The 19,208-nt window shown below is 33.7% G+C and overlaps 1 protein-coding gene across 8 annotated transcripts in view; it reads right to left on the bottom strand.

Annotated features, from left to right (window-relative positions):
• LOC145291482 (uncharacterized) overlaps positions 1-19,208 on the bottom strand; it is an 848,143-nt gene that overhangs the window by 36,784 nt on the left and 792,151 nt on the right. For all 8 annotated transcript variants that reach the window (XM_080137367.1, XM_080137394.1, XM_080137385.1 and 5 more), the window contains 4 exons: positions 18,223-18,411; positions 13,325-13,411; positions 9,915-10,004; positions 6,234-8,026 (listed from right to left, as the gene is read on the bottom strand). In XM_080137367.1, coding sequence (XP_079993493.1) covers positions 6,234-8,026; positions 9,915-10,004; positions 13,325-13,411; positions 18,223-18,411 — 2,159 coding nt within the window. The remainder of the gene's footprint in view (positions 1-6,233; positions 8,027-9,914; positions 10,005-13,324; positions 13,412-18,222; positions 18,412-19,208) is intronic.

Here is a 19,208-nt window from a genome sequence, read left to right as displayed (position 1 = left end):
CTTTAGAATTATAATTTAAAAAAAATCATTCCCTCTATTCAGATTGAGAGAGTTGCTTGGGATGAGGATCATAATATACTTTTTCACTATATGTATAATACCATATTACTTTATTTTTACTGCCTTAAGCCTCCTTTTTGCCCCTCTACAAAAAAAAAAAAAAAAAAAAAAAAAAAGGAAATAGTAGCTAATATTATGAAAAACTCTGAATTGTTTTAAGAGGATTCTGTCTACAGGAGTCACTGAAAGATAACGAAGCTCCTTGGCTTAACGTTCACAGGAAACATGAGTTCCGTCTGCCTGCTCCCCACCTGACTACAACTTGGATGTCTTCAAGTCCAACGTAAACAAATTCCTAATGAACCGCCCCCTTAAGTAAACACTTCATCAAATCTCCACACTAATGTACTGTACTTGCAATAACCCTTATCCCTGAGTGGCTTCCGGGCCTGGATAAGTGGTGACCACAGTGTAAAAAAAAAAAGTTGAAATAGATACATCGAGATCATTGCCAAGGTTGCTGCGAAGAAGGTGGGCTCTCTCTGCCGTGCTAGAAAGTTACATATGCCTGAAAGTATCCTGTATCTTTATAAAGCCACCATTCGCTCATGCATGGAGTACTGCTGTCACATTTGGGCTGGTGCATCTGCTATTAGTCTCTCGCTCCTGGACAGGGTCCAAAAGAGGGTTGCCAACCTAATAGGTCCCAAGCTGTCATCTAAGCTTCAGCTCTTGTCCCATCGACGAAATGTTGCATCTCTCTGCCTGTTTTACAAGTATTTTAATGGTGGATGCTCTCATGAACTGCAAGCCCTTGAACCTCCTCAACAAAAATACCCCAACAAATCTGACAAGCAGCGAAGTTCCACCCCTACACAGTAGAGATTCTTAGTTGTAAGAAAGCCTTCTACTCTAATAGCTTCTTTCCAGAACTGCTAGACTTTGGAATCCTTTCCAGTTTCCTGCTTCCCTAACTGTACTGACATGCAGAAGTTCAAGTGTAATATGAACAGACATCTTGCTGTTAAACTCTCTACATAGTATCCCTGCAACTTAGGTTCCTGGTAGCAGCCCCCTACATCAAAATGGCAATGTGCCTTGTTTGGGGTGAAAATGTAATAAAAAAATTTTTAAACTAAAAAGATCTGGAACATCATGAATAACAAAGATCTAGGACGACTTCCATTATTTTTTCCAGAATATTGTATACATGATTTAAATCTCATAAAAATAGCTGTCCCTGATAGATTTGACATAAAAATACATTTTTAGATTTTGTATAGTTTCTGTAACTTTTCTTTCTATAGGAAATAGAAATATACAGATTTAAATTAATATATGTATTATGTACATATTAATGTCTTTAAACATGTGTTTTATAAGGCAAGATAAAGAAAGTTCTTTTCATTAGCTTTTCGTATTCTCTCAATTTTTTTACTAATAAAAGAAATAAAATTTCCAAATGAAATTTCAATGTTTCTATTTGTAAAGAATTACACCAGTTTGAATGCAAAACACAGTCATATATTATTCTAAAAATGTATCGGCTTATGTAACCTTTGACCTTCTTCAGGTGTATCTTGTTCAATTTGGGAATTTGTATGAAATAAGATCTATCATGATAAATAGTCATTGTAACATATTTTGTAAAATTAGTTGATAATTAGTTATCTAAAAAATGATTAGATAATTTTGTAGTGTTTTTCCAATGTAGCTAAGAATCTGACATTGTATGGGGATATCAACTGATAGTAAAAGGTGATTTTGATATAATGATTGTAAAAAAAAATGTATTTATTGCTACAGTAGGTGAAGTACATTGTCTCAATATTGTTAAAATTGTGTGACTACTTTATGCATGTGTGTTTCCTACATCTGCATTAGTTTCATTGTTAGATTTTTGCCCTTTCTATCTCCTTGTTGAAATATACAGGATTTAGCATTTTCAGTAAAAATAGCAATCCTCTGATTGCTTCAGCTATAATCATAAAACTAAAAATAGTCATTCAATGGATACAGGGAATATGACTGTATATGAATATTGTACATAAATAGTTGTTGTTTTAAATGTAAGACCTTCTATATAATGAGTAATAATCTAAACAAATTTCAATTTAATTACTCTTAATATTGTTAACAAATTAAACCAAAATGTTCTTTTATGTCTCATGAATCAGCAAATAAAAATATAAGATGATTTTGAATCACAAAATGCCCTGAAGGAGGTAGTGAGTAGTACCATTTGAGTTGATAGGTTTTATTTGTTGTATACCATATCAACATATATTTTTGGAGTAGGAGTGGGTGGAGCTTATCTAATGCTGAAACAATATACACTGTGGATACATGCTTAATTGATCAAAGTTGATCTTTTACCACAAGTTGGAGGGATATTGCGAGTTCATACATTTTCCAATGTTGTTAGTGCAAAGCTAAACAATCATATAGGGTTGAACTTGGCATCACCAATTCTATAATCAGCGCCGAATCAAATAACAACTTGTGTAGCTTTATTGAAGATTTTCATAATCCTTAATTCATTTAACTTCAGAAAGCAGATATGCAGTATCAGCATGCAAATCATATTCTCTTAAATATTTCGCTAGATACATCTTCAAGTTCAGACACCATTATTTTTTCCTAGTTAGAATACTTATCCTAGTCTAGCACTACAGTAGACAGCAACTCTTCACATAAACTGGAATCTTGTGTAGATGACACAATGGTAGTTCATCCACTCTTTTTTTTGTTATTAACAGTTGTCACGATGACAGTAAGAAGAAAATTATTGGATTTTAATAATTATTTTAGTGTTTCTCATTCATCTAGCCTTATGGGGAAATTTCTGTTTTTAACATTATTTTTACACATCACACTGTAATTACTACATTGCAATTATTCCATAATACTAAGATTCCCTTGGAACTCTTTACTAAGTGTACAATATTATGTCATATCCTACATGTGTATGCGGGTAGATAAATGTCAATAATACTGATTTGCTTCTGATGTATCATAGAGAGAATTACTAATATTCTAACAATTATAACTAACAATTGAACTGTAATCTACATGGTTTGAAGAAAGGCTCAAAAACGATTTTATAAAATCTTTTGAATCCAGTTTTCTTATGATAATCAGCAAAACGGACATATGACAAGCGGAATATTCTATAGAACTTTTAATGGATAAACTTAATATTGTTTGCAACCCTTTGGCTCTTCATAAAAGGTTTTTACTTCTGTATATTAAGAGAAGAAATGCCAAAACCATAACTCCTCCGAGTTATTTACACAAGAAAAGGAAGTTTAAAGATCTCTGGACCCATTCTTTTCAGAAATTATATTAAACACTTATATAGAAGATTATTTTATAGGCATCACAAGTAAAACAGAAAATGAAATAAAAAGAAAAGTAAAAACAAGTGTTATTACTGTCTCATCTACTTTCCAAGCTGACTATAAATTCATAAATGGACATACTAGTGCAATAAAAAAAAATGAAGAAATCAAGATATTAACAACTGAAGTCTACAAACAATTCTAATATTTTGAAGCAATAATAAACCTGGACAGGATAGGGAGATGTTATGGCCACATGAAAAGTATGGATGAGAATTCTGGAGTTAGATGTAGAAAAGTTGAGATAGCAGGGTTAATTGGTAAGAGAAGACCAAGCAAAACATTGAAGGATATAATAAAAATTAACTTGAGAGAAAGTGGGATAAAGGCCAAAAATAAGGTTAGTTTTTTAATTCAACTTCTTAATGTAAATGTAAAACAGACATTAAACTGACTATAATGATAATATGATGAATGTATAAACATTGCTTAGAATTATAGTAACTAGCATCCAAGTAAAAAAAGGCTTTTCAGCACAAAAAATTATTTGCCCTGTGCATTTTTGAAAGACATTTTGAAAGGAAAATGAATTATCTAGAATGCCATTAAACTTTATTGACTCTTAAAAATACAAGAACTAATGAGTTATATGTTATATATTATGAGTTATATATTATTATATGTTATTTCTTTTAGTATCAAGAAATTTCATCCATGCATATACATGAAATAAATGATCTACATTATGTTTATTTTGCATCTAGTTCTTTTAAAAATAAAAAACCAGGTGGACTTAATATTTACAAGGATGTAGGAGGGTTTTTTTTAGTTTAAAATGCTTTACTTGCGAGGATCTGTGGCACAGTGGTTAGAGTACTTGGAAAAATTCAATTGTAAAGTGATATGCTTTTGAAGGTTGAAGGTTCAATCCTCAGCGTGGGTGACCGAAAAATACAATTGCGAATTACTTAGGGCTTCTATCCAGTCATGGTTGACAGAACGAGAACATGCTACCCCCATGAAGTAAATAAAGGGTTCCGTTTGAAATTCTGTGCAGATTCCCAAATTCAACAAACATTCCTGAGTTTGACAAGAAACACCTGAAGAAGGTTGGAAGTTACATTGACTGAAATGTTATGAAAATGACACTCAAGATGAATCCAAATATGTTGAAAATGTTTTGTTTTGGTAATTGACATTTTCATTTATTTTCTAGTATAGATTTGTTGTTGTTGGTATGGCATTCACCCTAAGTGATTTAAACCCGTTTCCTCCAAAGAAGGAAGTGTCAAGAAAATATTCAACTCACAGGCAGTCTCCAGTTGCCCGTAATAGTAGCGATTTGGTTACTGTGTTGTTAATTTGTACATTTCACACATTATTAACAAATGATGCACAAAAGACAATAATTAATGAAAGATAAACAGAAATAGACAATGTTTTGCTGCTTTAAATCATTTCTGTGCTACTTTTAGTGCATGAAATAGACATTTCTGTATAATGGCACTCTTCAAATGAAAGCATTTTTCATTTACAGTGATTAGTATTTATATCTAAACATTTTATATAGATTAACTCCTCTACAATAAGTCAAATGTTGTAGCCTACAATAATGAAAAAATTTGAAGATCATAGACTTGATTGGTATATGTTGAAACCAATGCAGTAATGAATTGCAAAATTTAATTCTTGAATTAATTTTATAATTCCTGACATGCTTTATTCAACTGCATTTTTAATAGCATTCTATGTTTGCACTGTTTTTTTACCATGCAATGTGCAAGGATATGAATATTTACAATCTCGGTTACATTTTCAAGTTTTACATTCTTGCACACTAGGTGTTACTGTTCACAAATGAAATAAATTTTCAATTTAAACTCCTAAAGGTTAACACAGGTGGGATCACTATAAGTCGGAATGATGTAATGATGCCCCCCCCCTCACTTCTACCCCTCGAAAACATTTAAAATACATTCTTCTAAATCGTTTTTGTGATAATCTGAAAGTTCAGTTTACTCAATATTAATACATTCAAAATAAAAAAAATATATAATTAAGGGTAAGAGTACACTGTTTAAATAGAGCAATGATTTAAATTCTGTCGGCACACAATTTCTTTAAGATCACTAAAGTTAAGCAATGATTCTGGTTACCACTTAGATGGGTGACGATTTAGGAATATTAAGCACTGTAAGTAAACAATTCAACCAAGTAAATGAAAGGGTACCAGTCATGCTGAGAACATAATCGGCGACAGACTAGTGGTATGTCATGCTGGTAGTTCAGGCCATCTGTTATAGTTGGTGGCATATAATAGGAATTAAGTATCAGTCCTATAAGCTAAAAAAGGAGCAGATTTATTATGTTGCAAGATTAAGTTCACTTTAAATAATCGGGGTGGGGACTCATGTTGGTTCAAACAGGATTAGCTCTTTTTTTTTTCCTTACAGTTTACTGATATGTATAACACCTTCAAATACAAATTAACAAATACTTCATCTAAGATATTTTCTTTTGTGTAATGGTATCCTTTCCTTCAAAGCAACTTTACAAAATTCTTGGATACACTTAAAAAATTACATGGAATAAAAATAATAGCAAAATCTACATACATACAGATGTATAAAATAAAGTGTATAGAATTAATAGATTGTAGCCAGATGAAATAAAAATAAAACCTATATACATTTGTGTAGTAAGTTTATGAAAATATGTAGCAATTAAGCTTACCTACTACCTAGCTCTACTCACGTATTGAGCATTATTGAAGTAAATACTGAAAGTTGATACATAAAACATATCTCCTTATAACGTGAAATAATTAATAAATATAATATTTTTCAAATAAATATTCCCAATTATGTGTGTGTATGTACATGCAATACTTACATCGCATTTTTGCTTTTATGGAATTCCTTATTGCATGGTGTCGGATCTGGTTCTGGACTAGGTTGCCTCTGGCACTCATCATCATTGCTATCAGAGTCCCTTTCATATTGAGAATCCTTCGGGGTGTCTGTCCCCAGAGGATGAGAATGAGGCAGCAGGGGTTGAGGAGGCGGAAGTGGCATAGAGGTAACCACATCCTTAATGTCCAAACATTTATTGGTCAACTCGGGGGCCAATCCTTGCGCCGTGGTTTTGGGAGATGGAGGTGTCGGCTTCAGCTGGTATTCCTCGGGCTCCTTCTTAATTTCCACGCTGCCAACGGTAGTCGAAGAATGAGTCTGAGAAAGTGGTGGCATACACTGCTGCTGCAAGGGAGGCAGCACCGAATGGGGAGGTAACGACTGATGATGCTTTTGGGACAATGCTGGATGATGTGACTGCGAGTGTGGGCCAAGAGGGTGTGGGTGGTGCGGAAGAGGTGGTAATGGCGGTTGTGGTGGGCCTTGCTGACCCTGAGAGGGATGCTGATGATGATGAGAAGGAGGAGGAAGCGGAGGAGGAGGGGGAGGAGGAGTTGACTGATGGTGACGAGATGATGGGTGATGTGGTGGAGGATGCTGTGGAGGCGGTGGTGGCAGCGGTGGTGGCGGTTGCGGTGGTGGCTGGTTAGGCCCCTGCGATAGTTGTGATTGCGCCATGTGCATCGACTGTTGATGATGATGCAAAGACTGATGCATTGACATATGATGAGAGGAAGGAGGAAGTGGGGGTTGCAGAGATGACTGCTGTTGCTGCTGTTGTTGCTGCTGTTGTTGTTGCTGTTGTTGCTGCTGTTGTTGTTGCTGTTGTGAATGCTGCTGTTGTTGTGAATGCTGCTGTTGTTGTGAATGCTGCTGTTGTTGTTGCTGCTGCTGCTGTTGTTGTTGCTGATGATGGTGTTGTTGTTGCTGGTGGTGTAGCTGTTGTTGTGAGGTTTGGTGTGCAGAAACTGCAGTCTGTAGTGAATGTGGTGATGAATGAGCCGTGTGGCCAGATGATGGAGGCGGTCCTTGTGATGAAAGCGGTTGTTGATGCTGCAATGGATGAGGAAATGGATAACGGTCCATGTGTGAATATTCCCATCGCTGTGTAGGCGGTTCTGGTCCGGGTACAGGGGAGTGCACCTCTTGCTTGATTTGTAGCGGAGGTGGCGGCAGAGAGTGGGAATGAAGAGTTGGGTGCTGAAGGGCACTAGGCATGTGGCCCGAGCTACCACCTGATGGCGGAAGATGGTGATGCTGCTGCGACAAGTGTGGCCATGGTGGTGGCGGGGGTGGGGGAGTATTCTCAACAATGTCTCTTGGCTCCTGCTTAATTTCAACCAGAGGTTGCTCTGACAACACTGGTTTTCGCTGAGAATTAAACTCCTCTTCGTCCTGCAAGGCAGGTGCAGGATGGGAACTTGGTACTGTTGAAACTGGGGGCACAGGTGGTTGTTGTGGGGGTAACTGGGTCTGGGGTTGAAGTGGAGATGGGGGCTGTTGTTGTTGTTGAGGGGCCGGCGGCGGTGGAAGTGGGGGAGGTTGTTGTGGAGGTGACGGGGCCCGTTGTGTGATTGAAGAGGGGGGTGTCACCGCTGTTGGCGGTGGAGGAATGGGGCACTCAGTAGGCACTGTCTGGGCATCCCCCCGGGGGCTATCAGTAGATGAAGGAGCTGGAAGTGTGGTCTCTAGCTGAGATGCTAGTTGAGGTTTGCACACTAAAGTATCTGCCGGACTTGGAGTACTTGGTGGTGAATTAGAACTCAAATCATCCTGGCAAAGAGAAGGAAATGAAAACATTAAATCAATCGTCAAACTAATATGGCATTATAATAAAGAAAAGAATTTGGTAGAAATGCATTCTCTTCTAATTCTTTACAAGTCAAAAGTGATGGAAGGATTAATTTAGTCATACTTAAGATTAACTAGTTTTAATAAGGAAAAATTTTCAATGTTATAAACGTAGAAAGAAACAAATATTGAGTTATAATACAACCATGCTATGGTCTCAGATTCAAACTGCATATCAACCATCTGCAGATTATGTATTTTAACTTCTACAGACAGATGATGATAGATATTACAATTAGTTACCTATGATATGAATAGGCAATTAGATTAAAGGATAATCAGATCTTCTTGAGAACAATTATTTTAAATTTGAAAATGAAAAGATTGAAACAAACTCAGTTCCAAACCGTTGCACTGTAACTCACAAAACTCTTACAAACTTTTGTAATTTTGCAGATAATTCATGTTTAAGTCTTTCTCAACAAACACCAACCAGGATTGCAACATAGAATATGACTTAGAGTTGCCAAACTTACTATTTATTATAAAGATTACTAAAAGGTATTAATGACAACATTGAAAAGCAATATCATCATTAATTGTAATAGAAAAAAAAAAAAAAAGGTTTCTGAATTTGAGATGAGGATTGGTTATCCATATTATTTGGATCAGTCGCCCACACTGAGGATTGAACCTCCAACCTTGAGGAGAATATCACTTATTACAATCGGTTTTTCCAAGTACTCTAACCACTGCACCATCGGGGCTTGTGCAAGGACCAGTGGCGCAGTGATTAGAATACTTGGAAAAATCAATTGTAATAAGTGATATTCTCCTGAAGGTTGGAGGTTTAATCCTCAGTGTGGACAAGCAAAAAATACAAGTGTGAATTACTTAGGACCTCTATGCAGTCATGGCTGACGGAACAAGAGTTCCGCTTGAAATTCTGTCCAAATTCTCAAGTTCAACAAGATATACCTGAAGGAGGTCGAAGGTTAAATTAACCAAAACGTTGTGAAAATCACACTCGAGATTAGAACAGTAGTTCAACCAACCCAAATAATACGAATAAAATGTTTCTAAACTAATTTGTAACTTATTAGATTTTCCATAATGCGTTTGTTCCATTTCAGTGAATGACTTGACCAGACCGACTCGGCTAGAAATCTTGAGACATAATTTAACACAAAAGATGTTGATTAAGCTTGATCCTAGCAGGTGATAGAGATGATAAACCTGCAAGTCTTGATGTTGGGTCATACCGATTTTGATTCTAAAAGGATAAAATATATTTAAGACATTGCTGTAATCCCAATTATTTGTGAAATGGAGATTTTTGCATAACTCCAAATAAACATGTTGACTTCAAGTACAAAAAGCAAAAATGATACAGGTTTTTTTCCCCTGAAGTTCATAGTGAATCTCACTTATTCAACACCAGTTCTAAAAGTTTCTACAGTGATGAGTTTACCTTTTTGTTTTGACAGATATATGCAGTTGGTAGTGTAGACAGAAAGAGGCAGGTCTTAAATTCACTTTTTACACTTCCAATTTGTGCTTTCCAATATACCGTTTTATTTTTATTTTTTTCATAGAAGTAACATTAATTGAACACAAGTTGCTATTTTTGCCCATAGCAAATCTTCATAGAGTCTGACACATCCATTATACTAATAAAAACCCTATCCCATTTGTAAAACAGTCAAATTACTACAAAATAGATTAGATCAAAAGGGTGAGATTCATTAGATATTTTATACCAAATAACATAATGGCTACATAGTGCCAGAAGAATTGCGGTTTGCAGGAGAGTTCTCAGGTGTTCTTTACATGAATTCATTTTGAAATGGCATATTTAGATTTAACTTGCCTGGTTATTTTCAATATCTCCTTCATTGCCGTTCTCTTCATTTCCAGATATACTGCTGCTATCGGACACAGATTCCGAATCTGATGGATCCTAAAGAGAAAAAAATATATAAAGTTTAAAAATCAACATTTGTCAAAGACAATTTTCGAAAAATCTATTATGCCTCTTTGGGTACATCTTGTAATTAACTTATTTTTAAAAATCTCACTGAATATATATATATATATATATATATATATATATATATATATATATATATATATATATATATACACATACACAAAATTCTCTTAAACATTTCATCAGATAGACCCTCAAATTTTCATGAACATTTGATTTTTTTTGCCATTATTTCTGAATTCATCCAGTTTATTTTTTAAAATGAGAACTATTTGAAACAATATAATTTGTTAAAAAAAAGAAATTGTTTGGTAAATGTAGTTTTTGGAATCTTTATCAAATAAATTAAGAGCAATCCTGTTAATTATTTTTAAAGTCTTAATCACACCCATTCTTCTCACTAGCCAAGAATTTCAACTTATGATTGGAAATTCTTTCATTTTTTTTATTATTGTACTAACTTTACTTAGTACACCTCCCAAATTTAATATTATACCCCAATTCCCAAGATTAGCTATTGACTTTATAAACATGTCATCAATCCAATTATCAATCTTCAGGTTAGTTGCTAAAAATAAATATATAATTATTCAAGAGAAATGAGAAAATGTTGAAATATAGCTGAACATAATAAACTTTATATATTCAGTTAAAAGGGGGGAGCATAATGGTGTTTAGATGAAAAGAATAATGCCACACATGATCAGTTTTAGCATGGCATTCATGCTGACTTGTGATAAGCTGGTTTTCTTCAAAGAAGGAAATTTCTAGGGAAACTTAAATTCACAAGTAATCCCCAGCTGCATGTATATCCCAGTAAGAGAAAATGGCGTTATGGTTTTGCAGAGAGAGGTCGTTACCCTCCCATATACAGCATCTGGCATTCTCAAATACATATATATATATATCTCTCTCAGGCAGCCCGGCATAACTTAGTCGAAAAATATGCTTAAATATTTTAATTAATGCAACATTCGTATTTATTATAATAGAGCCAATTCTCTATAGATTATTATATCGCACCTATTATATAGTAATGATTTCAAAAGTAAAAAATAAATGACTTGTGTACCATCAGTTAGAATGGAAACCAAAACATAGCTCTCCAGCCCTATCCGTTAACGTACAATCTAAATCTATATGTATACAAAAACTGCAAAATGTTATTTGACCTATAACTTTTTAATAAACATATGTACAGAAAAAAAAACGTGTGTAACCAACTAACGCCAGGTGAAGGTTAATGCCTATTTATTTATTTATTTTTTTTTCAATTTTGATCCCTTAGCAGCTATTTTACTGCTTAAAACCCAAATCAAAAGTGTACTACAGGTCCCAATACCCTATATATCAAATTCCACCTCTATAGACCAAATATTCAGATAGGAGTTTGGTAGACTTTTTGCACACACAATGACAAGGTCACTTTTTATATATATAAAAATATTTCCATATGCTACAATGTCTTCATCTTAAATTAGACATAATTATGCAGAACGTAGAAACTATGCATAAACAGAATTCAATGTAACAATGAAATGAAACCAATCATCTATTAAGAAACCATAAAAAATGAATAAGTAATTAATTAACACTTGTTTTTCAAAAGAATATGCAAATTACTAAGCTTCAAATAGTTGCTAGCATATCCATGACTGAGTATAGAAGTTTGCTTTAATAATTATTAAATAGAAAAAGTAGGTCTAAAAAAAAAAAAAAAACTCAACTTTATAAGTGTATATATATATATATATATATATATATATATATATATACACTTCTAAAGCATATTTTAGTCAATTTACAAAAATTAAGTTTATTGCAAATTCTTTGTATAAACTACAATAAGTAATTTTTGATAGTTAAGAAACATGTCATTATTCTATTTATTAGAAATTAATTTTATTTCTTTGCATGAGAATATGCTTGTGTACATGTGTACCTATATTGTCACCTTTCACACTCATTTTTAAAAATGAGATCCTCTGACAAAGGATGAAATATGCAAATAACTAATAAATTATTGTAAAAAAAAAATTCCAACTTCATTTTAAAATGTATTGTTCTAAACCTGTTATACAGTTGGCAGAACTGATGCTAAAAACTATGTATTCATTTTTTTTTTTTTTTAATAGTTTGCTAACAATTAACAATTATTGTTGTGGTTAAAAGTAAATATTAATTTTAAAAGATTTAAATCATTACAAGTTTCAATAATTAAGTAAAAAAGAGAAATTTGTTTAATTTAAAGAATATTTAGCTGACAAGGACTTTATATGGAAGAAGCATTTTTTCTTAATATTAAACTTAGACTCAAAAAATATCATTAAGAGTAAATTATATAGATAGATGAAAACAGCAACAATGAAGTTTTAGTGCTTCTTCATTATTGGAAAGAAATTCGAAAATCAAAATATTGAATTTCAAGTGAAACCAATAGTATCTACTAAACTGTCACGTCACAGTAATGAACATATCAAAAAATTATGAACAACAATAAAGTAGAAAATCAATTATTAATGAAAAGTTTCCAAAAACAATTAACAAAAATTAAATTTTGCTGAATTGGTTAAATATTTTCAGGTATCCGAAAATATTTACCTTCCTTTTGTTACAATTAGAATTTCTGGTTTCTTTAGTTTTTAAATTTTCGCTAATTGTCTTTAAAAATCATTTTCATTAATAATTTGTTCCCTTATTTTTTTTATTTATTTATTTTTTTGGACCTTTTCATGACTGTGACATGACAATTCAGTAGATATCATTAATTTAACTTGAAATTACATATTTTGATTTTCGAATTTCGTTACAATAATGAAGAAGAACCAAAGTTTTTACAGTCCCTGTAGATATCATTACAGTTTATTGAATTATTGAGCAATGCAGTCCTATGTTGTAACACATACCAGTATTATATGGCTCTGAATATAACGGTATACTACATAACATGGTCTTTGATATATTTCCTTTTAAGTACCTTTTTTTTTTTTTTTTTTTTAGTTTCATTTAAATATTCTATAATGGTTAATATTGCTAGAAAAACATTGCAAATGGTTTCTGCATTAAGCTCCAAAAATATATATGACTAGATGAAACAAATTTTATTTTCTGCTCCGACTATATATTTGATGCAATATTTATAAGTGTTAACTGGTCCATAACATGTAAAATCCAGGAATTTTTAATCATAAAATTGCTATACTAAAAAGTTCCACTTTCTGAATTTGCTAAAAGTTTAAAACGATCTTTAGGAAGAAAATACTTCAATGGTATAAAATGGAGAAACATACCTGAGACTTCTTTTTCTTGGAAAATTTATCTGCTTCTAAATGATGCTGTCTCTTCCGACTCTTCACAGGACTATCAGAAGTGCCCTTCTGAAAATATTAGAGATAACAAAAAGAGACACTTTATCAATGTACTGTCAAAAATAAATAAATAATCAGCTTCATTAGAGTAAAAAAAAATATAATTAATTAAATTAAATTAAAATTAATTAAATTAAATAAAAAAACAAAACTTTTTCAAACTTTATGAATACTTGATGTTTTTATATGAAAGAAATTTTTAAGTTTTCTAAAAAATAAAAACTATTTCTGGCATGCTTAACATTTGAGCATTAATAAACCAATATGGGGAAAATAAAAACTTAATACCACCGGAACAATGAATGCTTAATATTTAACTCATCATGATTTTACAATCATGATTTTATCTTGATTCTTTCATTAGTTAAACTAATTTATTCTTTTAGAAAAATTTGATGTTTAAATACCAAATCAAAAGTTGGTTGTTATATATATATATATATATATATATATATACTAGCAAAAGTACCCATCGTTGACTAGGTTCAAAAACAGCCTACAGAAAATGGACTCTGATGATAGGTTATGAAAAGAAAGGGTTGTAAAGAGATAGCTTCGGAATTAGGGGTATCAAAACCAAAGCAAAATATGATGAAAGTAAAAATAAAATAGATAAACCCCATAATTTATTATACCATACCTGTTCACACTGAAACACTTATCACAATATTCTGTGGATCTATATTAAAAAACCTTGGTAGACTTTGTGACATATCTCCATTCTATAGAGGTCATGTGCGAACGAACACCCCATAATTTTATTATACCATATTTCTTCAAACTGAAACATAATTATCAAAGTATACTTACGCAGAAAAAGTCTTTATTAAAGTTTGTGCCTATTTCCATTCTATGGAGGCCAGGTGCGAACGCAGACCCCACAATTTTATTATACCATCCCTATTTAAGTTAAAACATACTTATCAAAGTATTATTATGTACATCTATATCGAAATCACTTGTAAACGTTTTTTTTTAATTTTTTATTCGTGGACCAGGCACGTACGCAGACCCCACAATTTTAATGAATCATCATTATGCCAGATCAAACATACCCATTCCTGTGTCTCGATACATCTTCTATCATTATATGTGATCAGTTTTCTATAATAGTCAACCATATAGGAGCCTATTCGTGACCAGACACACACACAGAGACATTCAGCTTTATATTATAGATATCTATATAATTATGAAACTCAAATGACCTTGTAACAGGTGTTGTAACCCAACATCCGGTTTACAACTTCCGGTTGCGCATGCATACATAAACATAAACCCATAACAGCGTAAATAAATAAACACAAATTGCTGAACCAGTTTTGTTTGAACAAACGGATGTCTTCAGAAAAGTGAATATCTTAAATTTATTGAATAAAAAAACTTCAAGATATGGGAAGCAAACGCAAAACGTGATTACAAATATGTATAATAATCGACCGGTTTCATATATACGATATATATTATACTAAATAATCGACACAATAAAACGTATTTACCCACCGCCTTCCTTTTTTTTTTAAAATTTATTCTCCATTTTGTAATACACCTTTCTTAAAATACATTTTCTTCTACACTACCAACATAAATAAATAACCCAGAAAAGGTTTTTTTTAAAAATTGCATTACAAATAAATAATCAACGCGACAATAAAACGTAGTTTTACTGTGTACGTTTTCAGCGTCCCAATTTTTTTTTTGCGTTTAAATTAAAAGATATATCAAAATTTAAATTTTACTTTAAGTATCATGGTATCTGTTCAGCGCACATTTACCTATAAGTATGGCAAACCACTTATACTTCAATGGCTGTAAGTTTTTTTTTTCCAAATATAAACAATTATAAACAGAACGACACATAGAAATCTATCTATATTCTTTTTTCATTTTAATATACTTTCATAGAAATGTTTCTGTTATGTCACAAAAAACTATTTTCTTTACGTCAATAGTGTCATGCTCATACATTAATTCCATAACTAATATAACATACTGACCCAACGGTCTAGTATATAAATATATATATATATATATATATATATATATATATATATATATATTTTAGATGTGAAAGAAATGTTTATATTTCATTGGGAGCATTGCTATTTTGATATGGCATATGGGGAAAATATTTCTTTAAACAAATATGACCAACATATAAAATGCATTCATGCAGTACATAGAAATGTTTTTTTTTATCTTCGAATAACGATATATTAAGTATCAATTTTTTAAATAAGGACTTAAAAGAAAAAGAAGAAAAAAAAATGGAGATTCAGGTGAGAGTTTAATTTGCAAAGCATATTTAACAAAATGATTCCCCAGGAGTAAATATTTTCAAGGACTTATTCACCAACCTTGAAGAGTTGTGTATTATTTTTTTGTTTGTTTTATTTTTAAATCGTTTAATTACTACATTGACTGAACACTAATCAATTGGATTGTTGAAATTACATTTTTTTTTAATGAGCTGTACAATTTTTAGAGAAGTTAAGTTTGCTATACAAGTTTAATGTAATATTTTTTTTTATTACATTTTCACCCCAAACAAGGCACATTGCCACTTTGGTGTAGGGGGCTACTATCAGGGACATAAGTATCAGGGATACTGTGTAGGGTAGCAAGATGTCGGTTCACGTTGCCCTTGAACTTCTGCATGTCAGTACAGTCGGGGAAGCAGGGACCTGGAAGGGAATTCCAAAGTCTAGCTGTTCTGGGGAAGAAACTACTGCAGTAGAAGGCTATCTTACATCTAGGGATCTCTACGGTGAAGGGGTGGGATTTAGCTGCTTGTCGGGTTTGTCGGGGGTATTTACATCGAGGGGGCACAAGTGCTTGCAGTTCATCAGAGCATTCACCGTTAAAGTACTTGTAGAACAGGGAGAGGGATGCAACATTTCATCGATGGGACAGAGACTGAAGTTTAGCTGACAGTTCAGGACCTATCAGATTGGCGACTCTCTTTTGAACCTAGGAGCGAGAGACTAGTGGCAGATGCATCAACCCCAATATGACAACAATACTCCATACATGGGTGAATGGTGGCCTTATAGAGATATAGGATACTTTCAGGCGTTAATAGCTTTCTAGCACAGTAGAGAGAACCCACCTTCTTCGCAGCGGTCCTGGCAATGTTCTCAATGTAACTGTTCCAACTCATGTTTCCTGTGAACATTAGGCCAAGGAGTTTAAAAGATGTACTTTCAGATAAAGTTTTTGGCAATTGCTATTGGTGGTAGAGAAGGTTTCTTGTAATTATTGAAGGAAACAAGTTTAGTCTTGGCAGCATTGAATGTGACGATCCATTTTTGTCCCCATTCCACTACGGATCGGAGATCTTCCTCTAGTGTTTCTGCCATTTCTTTAGATATGTGTTCATTTGTCATGTCTGTTATAGAGAGTGGTGTTTTCAGCATACATATTCATCTCACAGACAATTTTGTCAGGGATGTCATTTATGAATATTAGGAATAACAGAGGTCCAAGGATAAACTTCTGAGGCACTCCCGCAAAGACTCAAGGACAACCTGGATTTTTCTCCTATCTAAGAAGGATCTAATTATGTTATGTATTCTTCCAGTGATATCGTATGATCTGATTTTCTTGAGAAGACCCTCCTACCATACCCTGTCAAAAGCCTTAGATATATCTAGAGCTACCGCTCTACCCTCACCTGCTTCGTCCAGTGACTGGTATATACGTTCTGAGATTACAGTTAGGATGTCTGCTGTGAAACGGGCTTTCCTAAATCCATTTGTTGGTCAGTCAGAAGTTTAGCATCTGTAAGATGGACTAGAGCTTGGTTAATTATGGTTTCAAATATTTTGGCGAAAAGGGGGAGGAGGCTAATGGGGCGATAATTTACTGGGTCACTTCTTTCGGCAGAATTCTTGAAAACTGGCACTACAGAAGCAGTTTTCCAGCAGGCAACAAAGCAAGATTCATTAAGGCATTTGTTGGGATGAGATCAGGTCCACATGCTTTTGCAGTGTCAAGCTTTCTTATGATAGCATGCACCTGAGCAGGGGTGATTTTCAGATCGTCTACTGTGTCTGCAAAGGAAAGTCAGGGAGGGGGTGGTTAGCAGAGTCCAGTGTGGAGTTGGAGGCAAACCGTCTGGCAAGCATGTTAGCCTTCTCAGTTGCTGAGCAAACAACCTCATGATTGTTGGATAGTGGGGGAATTGTTGATTGCTTATTATTTACTACACTGTTGTAGATTTTCCAGAAGTCTCGGGTTCCTAATTTCTGTGCTTCGATGCGTTTTTGGGTGGTTTCAGTAAATTCTCTCTTAGCTGTCGCTATTTCTTTCTTTCTTCTGTTTGAACTGGACTTATGACGGTTAAATTTGCGGTACGCATGCTGCCTTTGTGCTATGGCAGCTGCACAAGTTCAAGTGAACCATTGGGGAGAGTGTGGTTTGCTATAGAATTTGTGTGTGGGAACGTGCTTCAATTGCCGCTTTGAATCATTTAATGGTCTCATTTGCGCAATGTTCAGCAGGAAGTGAAAGATATTTTGCCATGGAATGTCCCTGATGAGGTCCCTGATGGCTTCCCAGTCAGCCCTTTTATAATATCTCGTTTTGAGCAGTGGCTCTTCAGTTTTGGCTCTAGAGTTTAGGGCGATTTCAACCATTACCACTGCATGATTGGTGTTCCCAAGAGGGCTGTGGGCATTCGTTACAGTCATCGGGAACTGTGGTCAGAGACAGATCTAGAAGTGATGCATGTTGTTCTTGCTGGTCTGGGAAACGCGTTGGAAATGTAACCATCTGTGATAGGGAATGAGATATATGAGATATAATTTCTGGAAACTTACCCTAAGTCTAGTTGCAGTAGTCGTGGTTGCTTTCTTGTCCCGGTCCGTACTGCTGTTACTACAGGTACTCACTGTGCTAGGTGATTTTCGACCAGTGATCTTTTGGGAACTGGAGGAACTGTTGAGAGGACTGTCTATATTATCAGGACTACTCGTACTTTGCCGATCCTTCTTTTTGCTTTTACCAGCCTAAATAAAGCAAAAACAACAATATGTTAAGATATATTTTGGCTTTATATATTAGTTTGGCTACCCTGTATTACACGGGGTGTCCTGAGGAATAATATATAAAAAAGGGGAGCAAACTTTAAAAAAATTTTTTCAACTATGTTACTTTTTAAATGCACCGTTTCCTTCAATTATCTTCCCTTTCTCTTTAATTCATGTATAATCTTTAGTGACTGCTTTGATATAATAGAAAATAAGAAAAAGCAAGAAAGAAAAAGTGAAATTCATCAACAGTCGACTATTTGATTTAGCTCAGTGTTGTTTTTCAAAGTACCAGCTGGAAGAATGAAATAAAGTAATATTTTCCTAACAGCTCACTTGAAGAGCTAGCACCACGGGCTACAGATGATATCTCAAACAAAAGAAATCCACTTTCATGGTGTACCTGGACAGTTTGATTTTAGCAATCAGTTCATCTTTGGTATTGAAGGCAGTGTTGTTAGTGCCTTTCTAAGCTGCATCCCACAAATAATAATCCATGGGATTGCAATCAGATGAGTTGAAGGCCAGATATTGGAAATGATGAAGTTATCCAAGTTCTCAAACCACTTATGGTTAGAGTTCTCCTACCATACATGATCTCCCCGAAACCATACACGCCATCCAGCACTTGACGATAGTGAACAGTAACTTAATAATAATCATCTGAATTGAGTCTAAACCTATTTTCAAAGATGTAATGGCCATATGATGTGACCTTCATTCAAAACGCACAAAAAGATCACTACGGTTTGATATGAGGACCACATTCACGCAAA

The sequence above is a fragment of the Euprymna scolopes genome, chromosome 2 (assembly GCF_053919585.1).
Source record: "Euprymna scolopes isolate OS-2025 chromosome 2, ASM5391958v1, whole genome shotgun sequence".
Classification (NCBI taxonomy): Eukaryota; Metazoa; Mollusca; class Cephalopoda; order Sepiida; family Sepiolidae; genus Euprymna; species Euprymna scolopes.
Note: the sequence above shows the minus strand (reverse complement) of the source record. Positions and strands in the feature narration are given on the sequence as shown.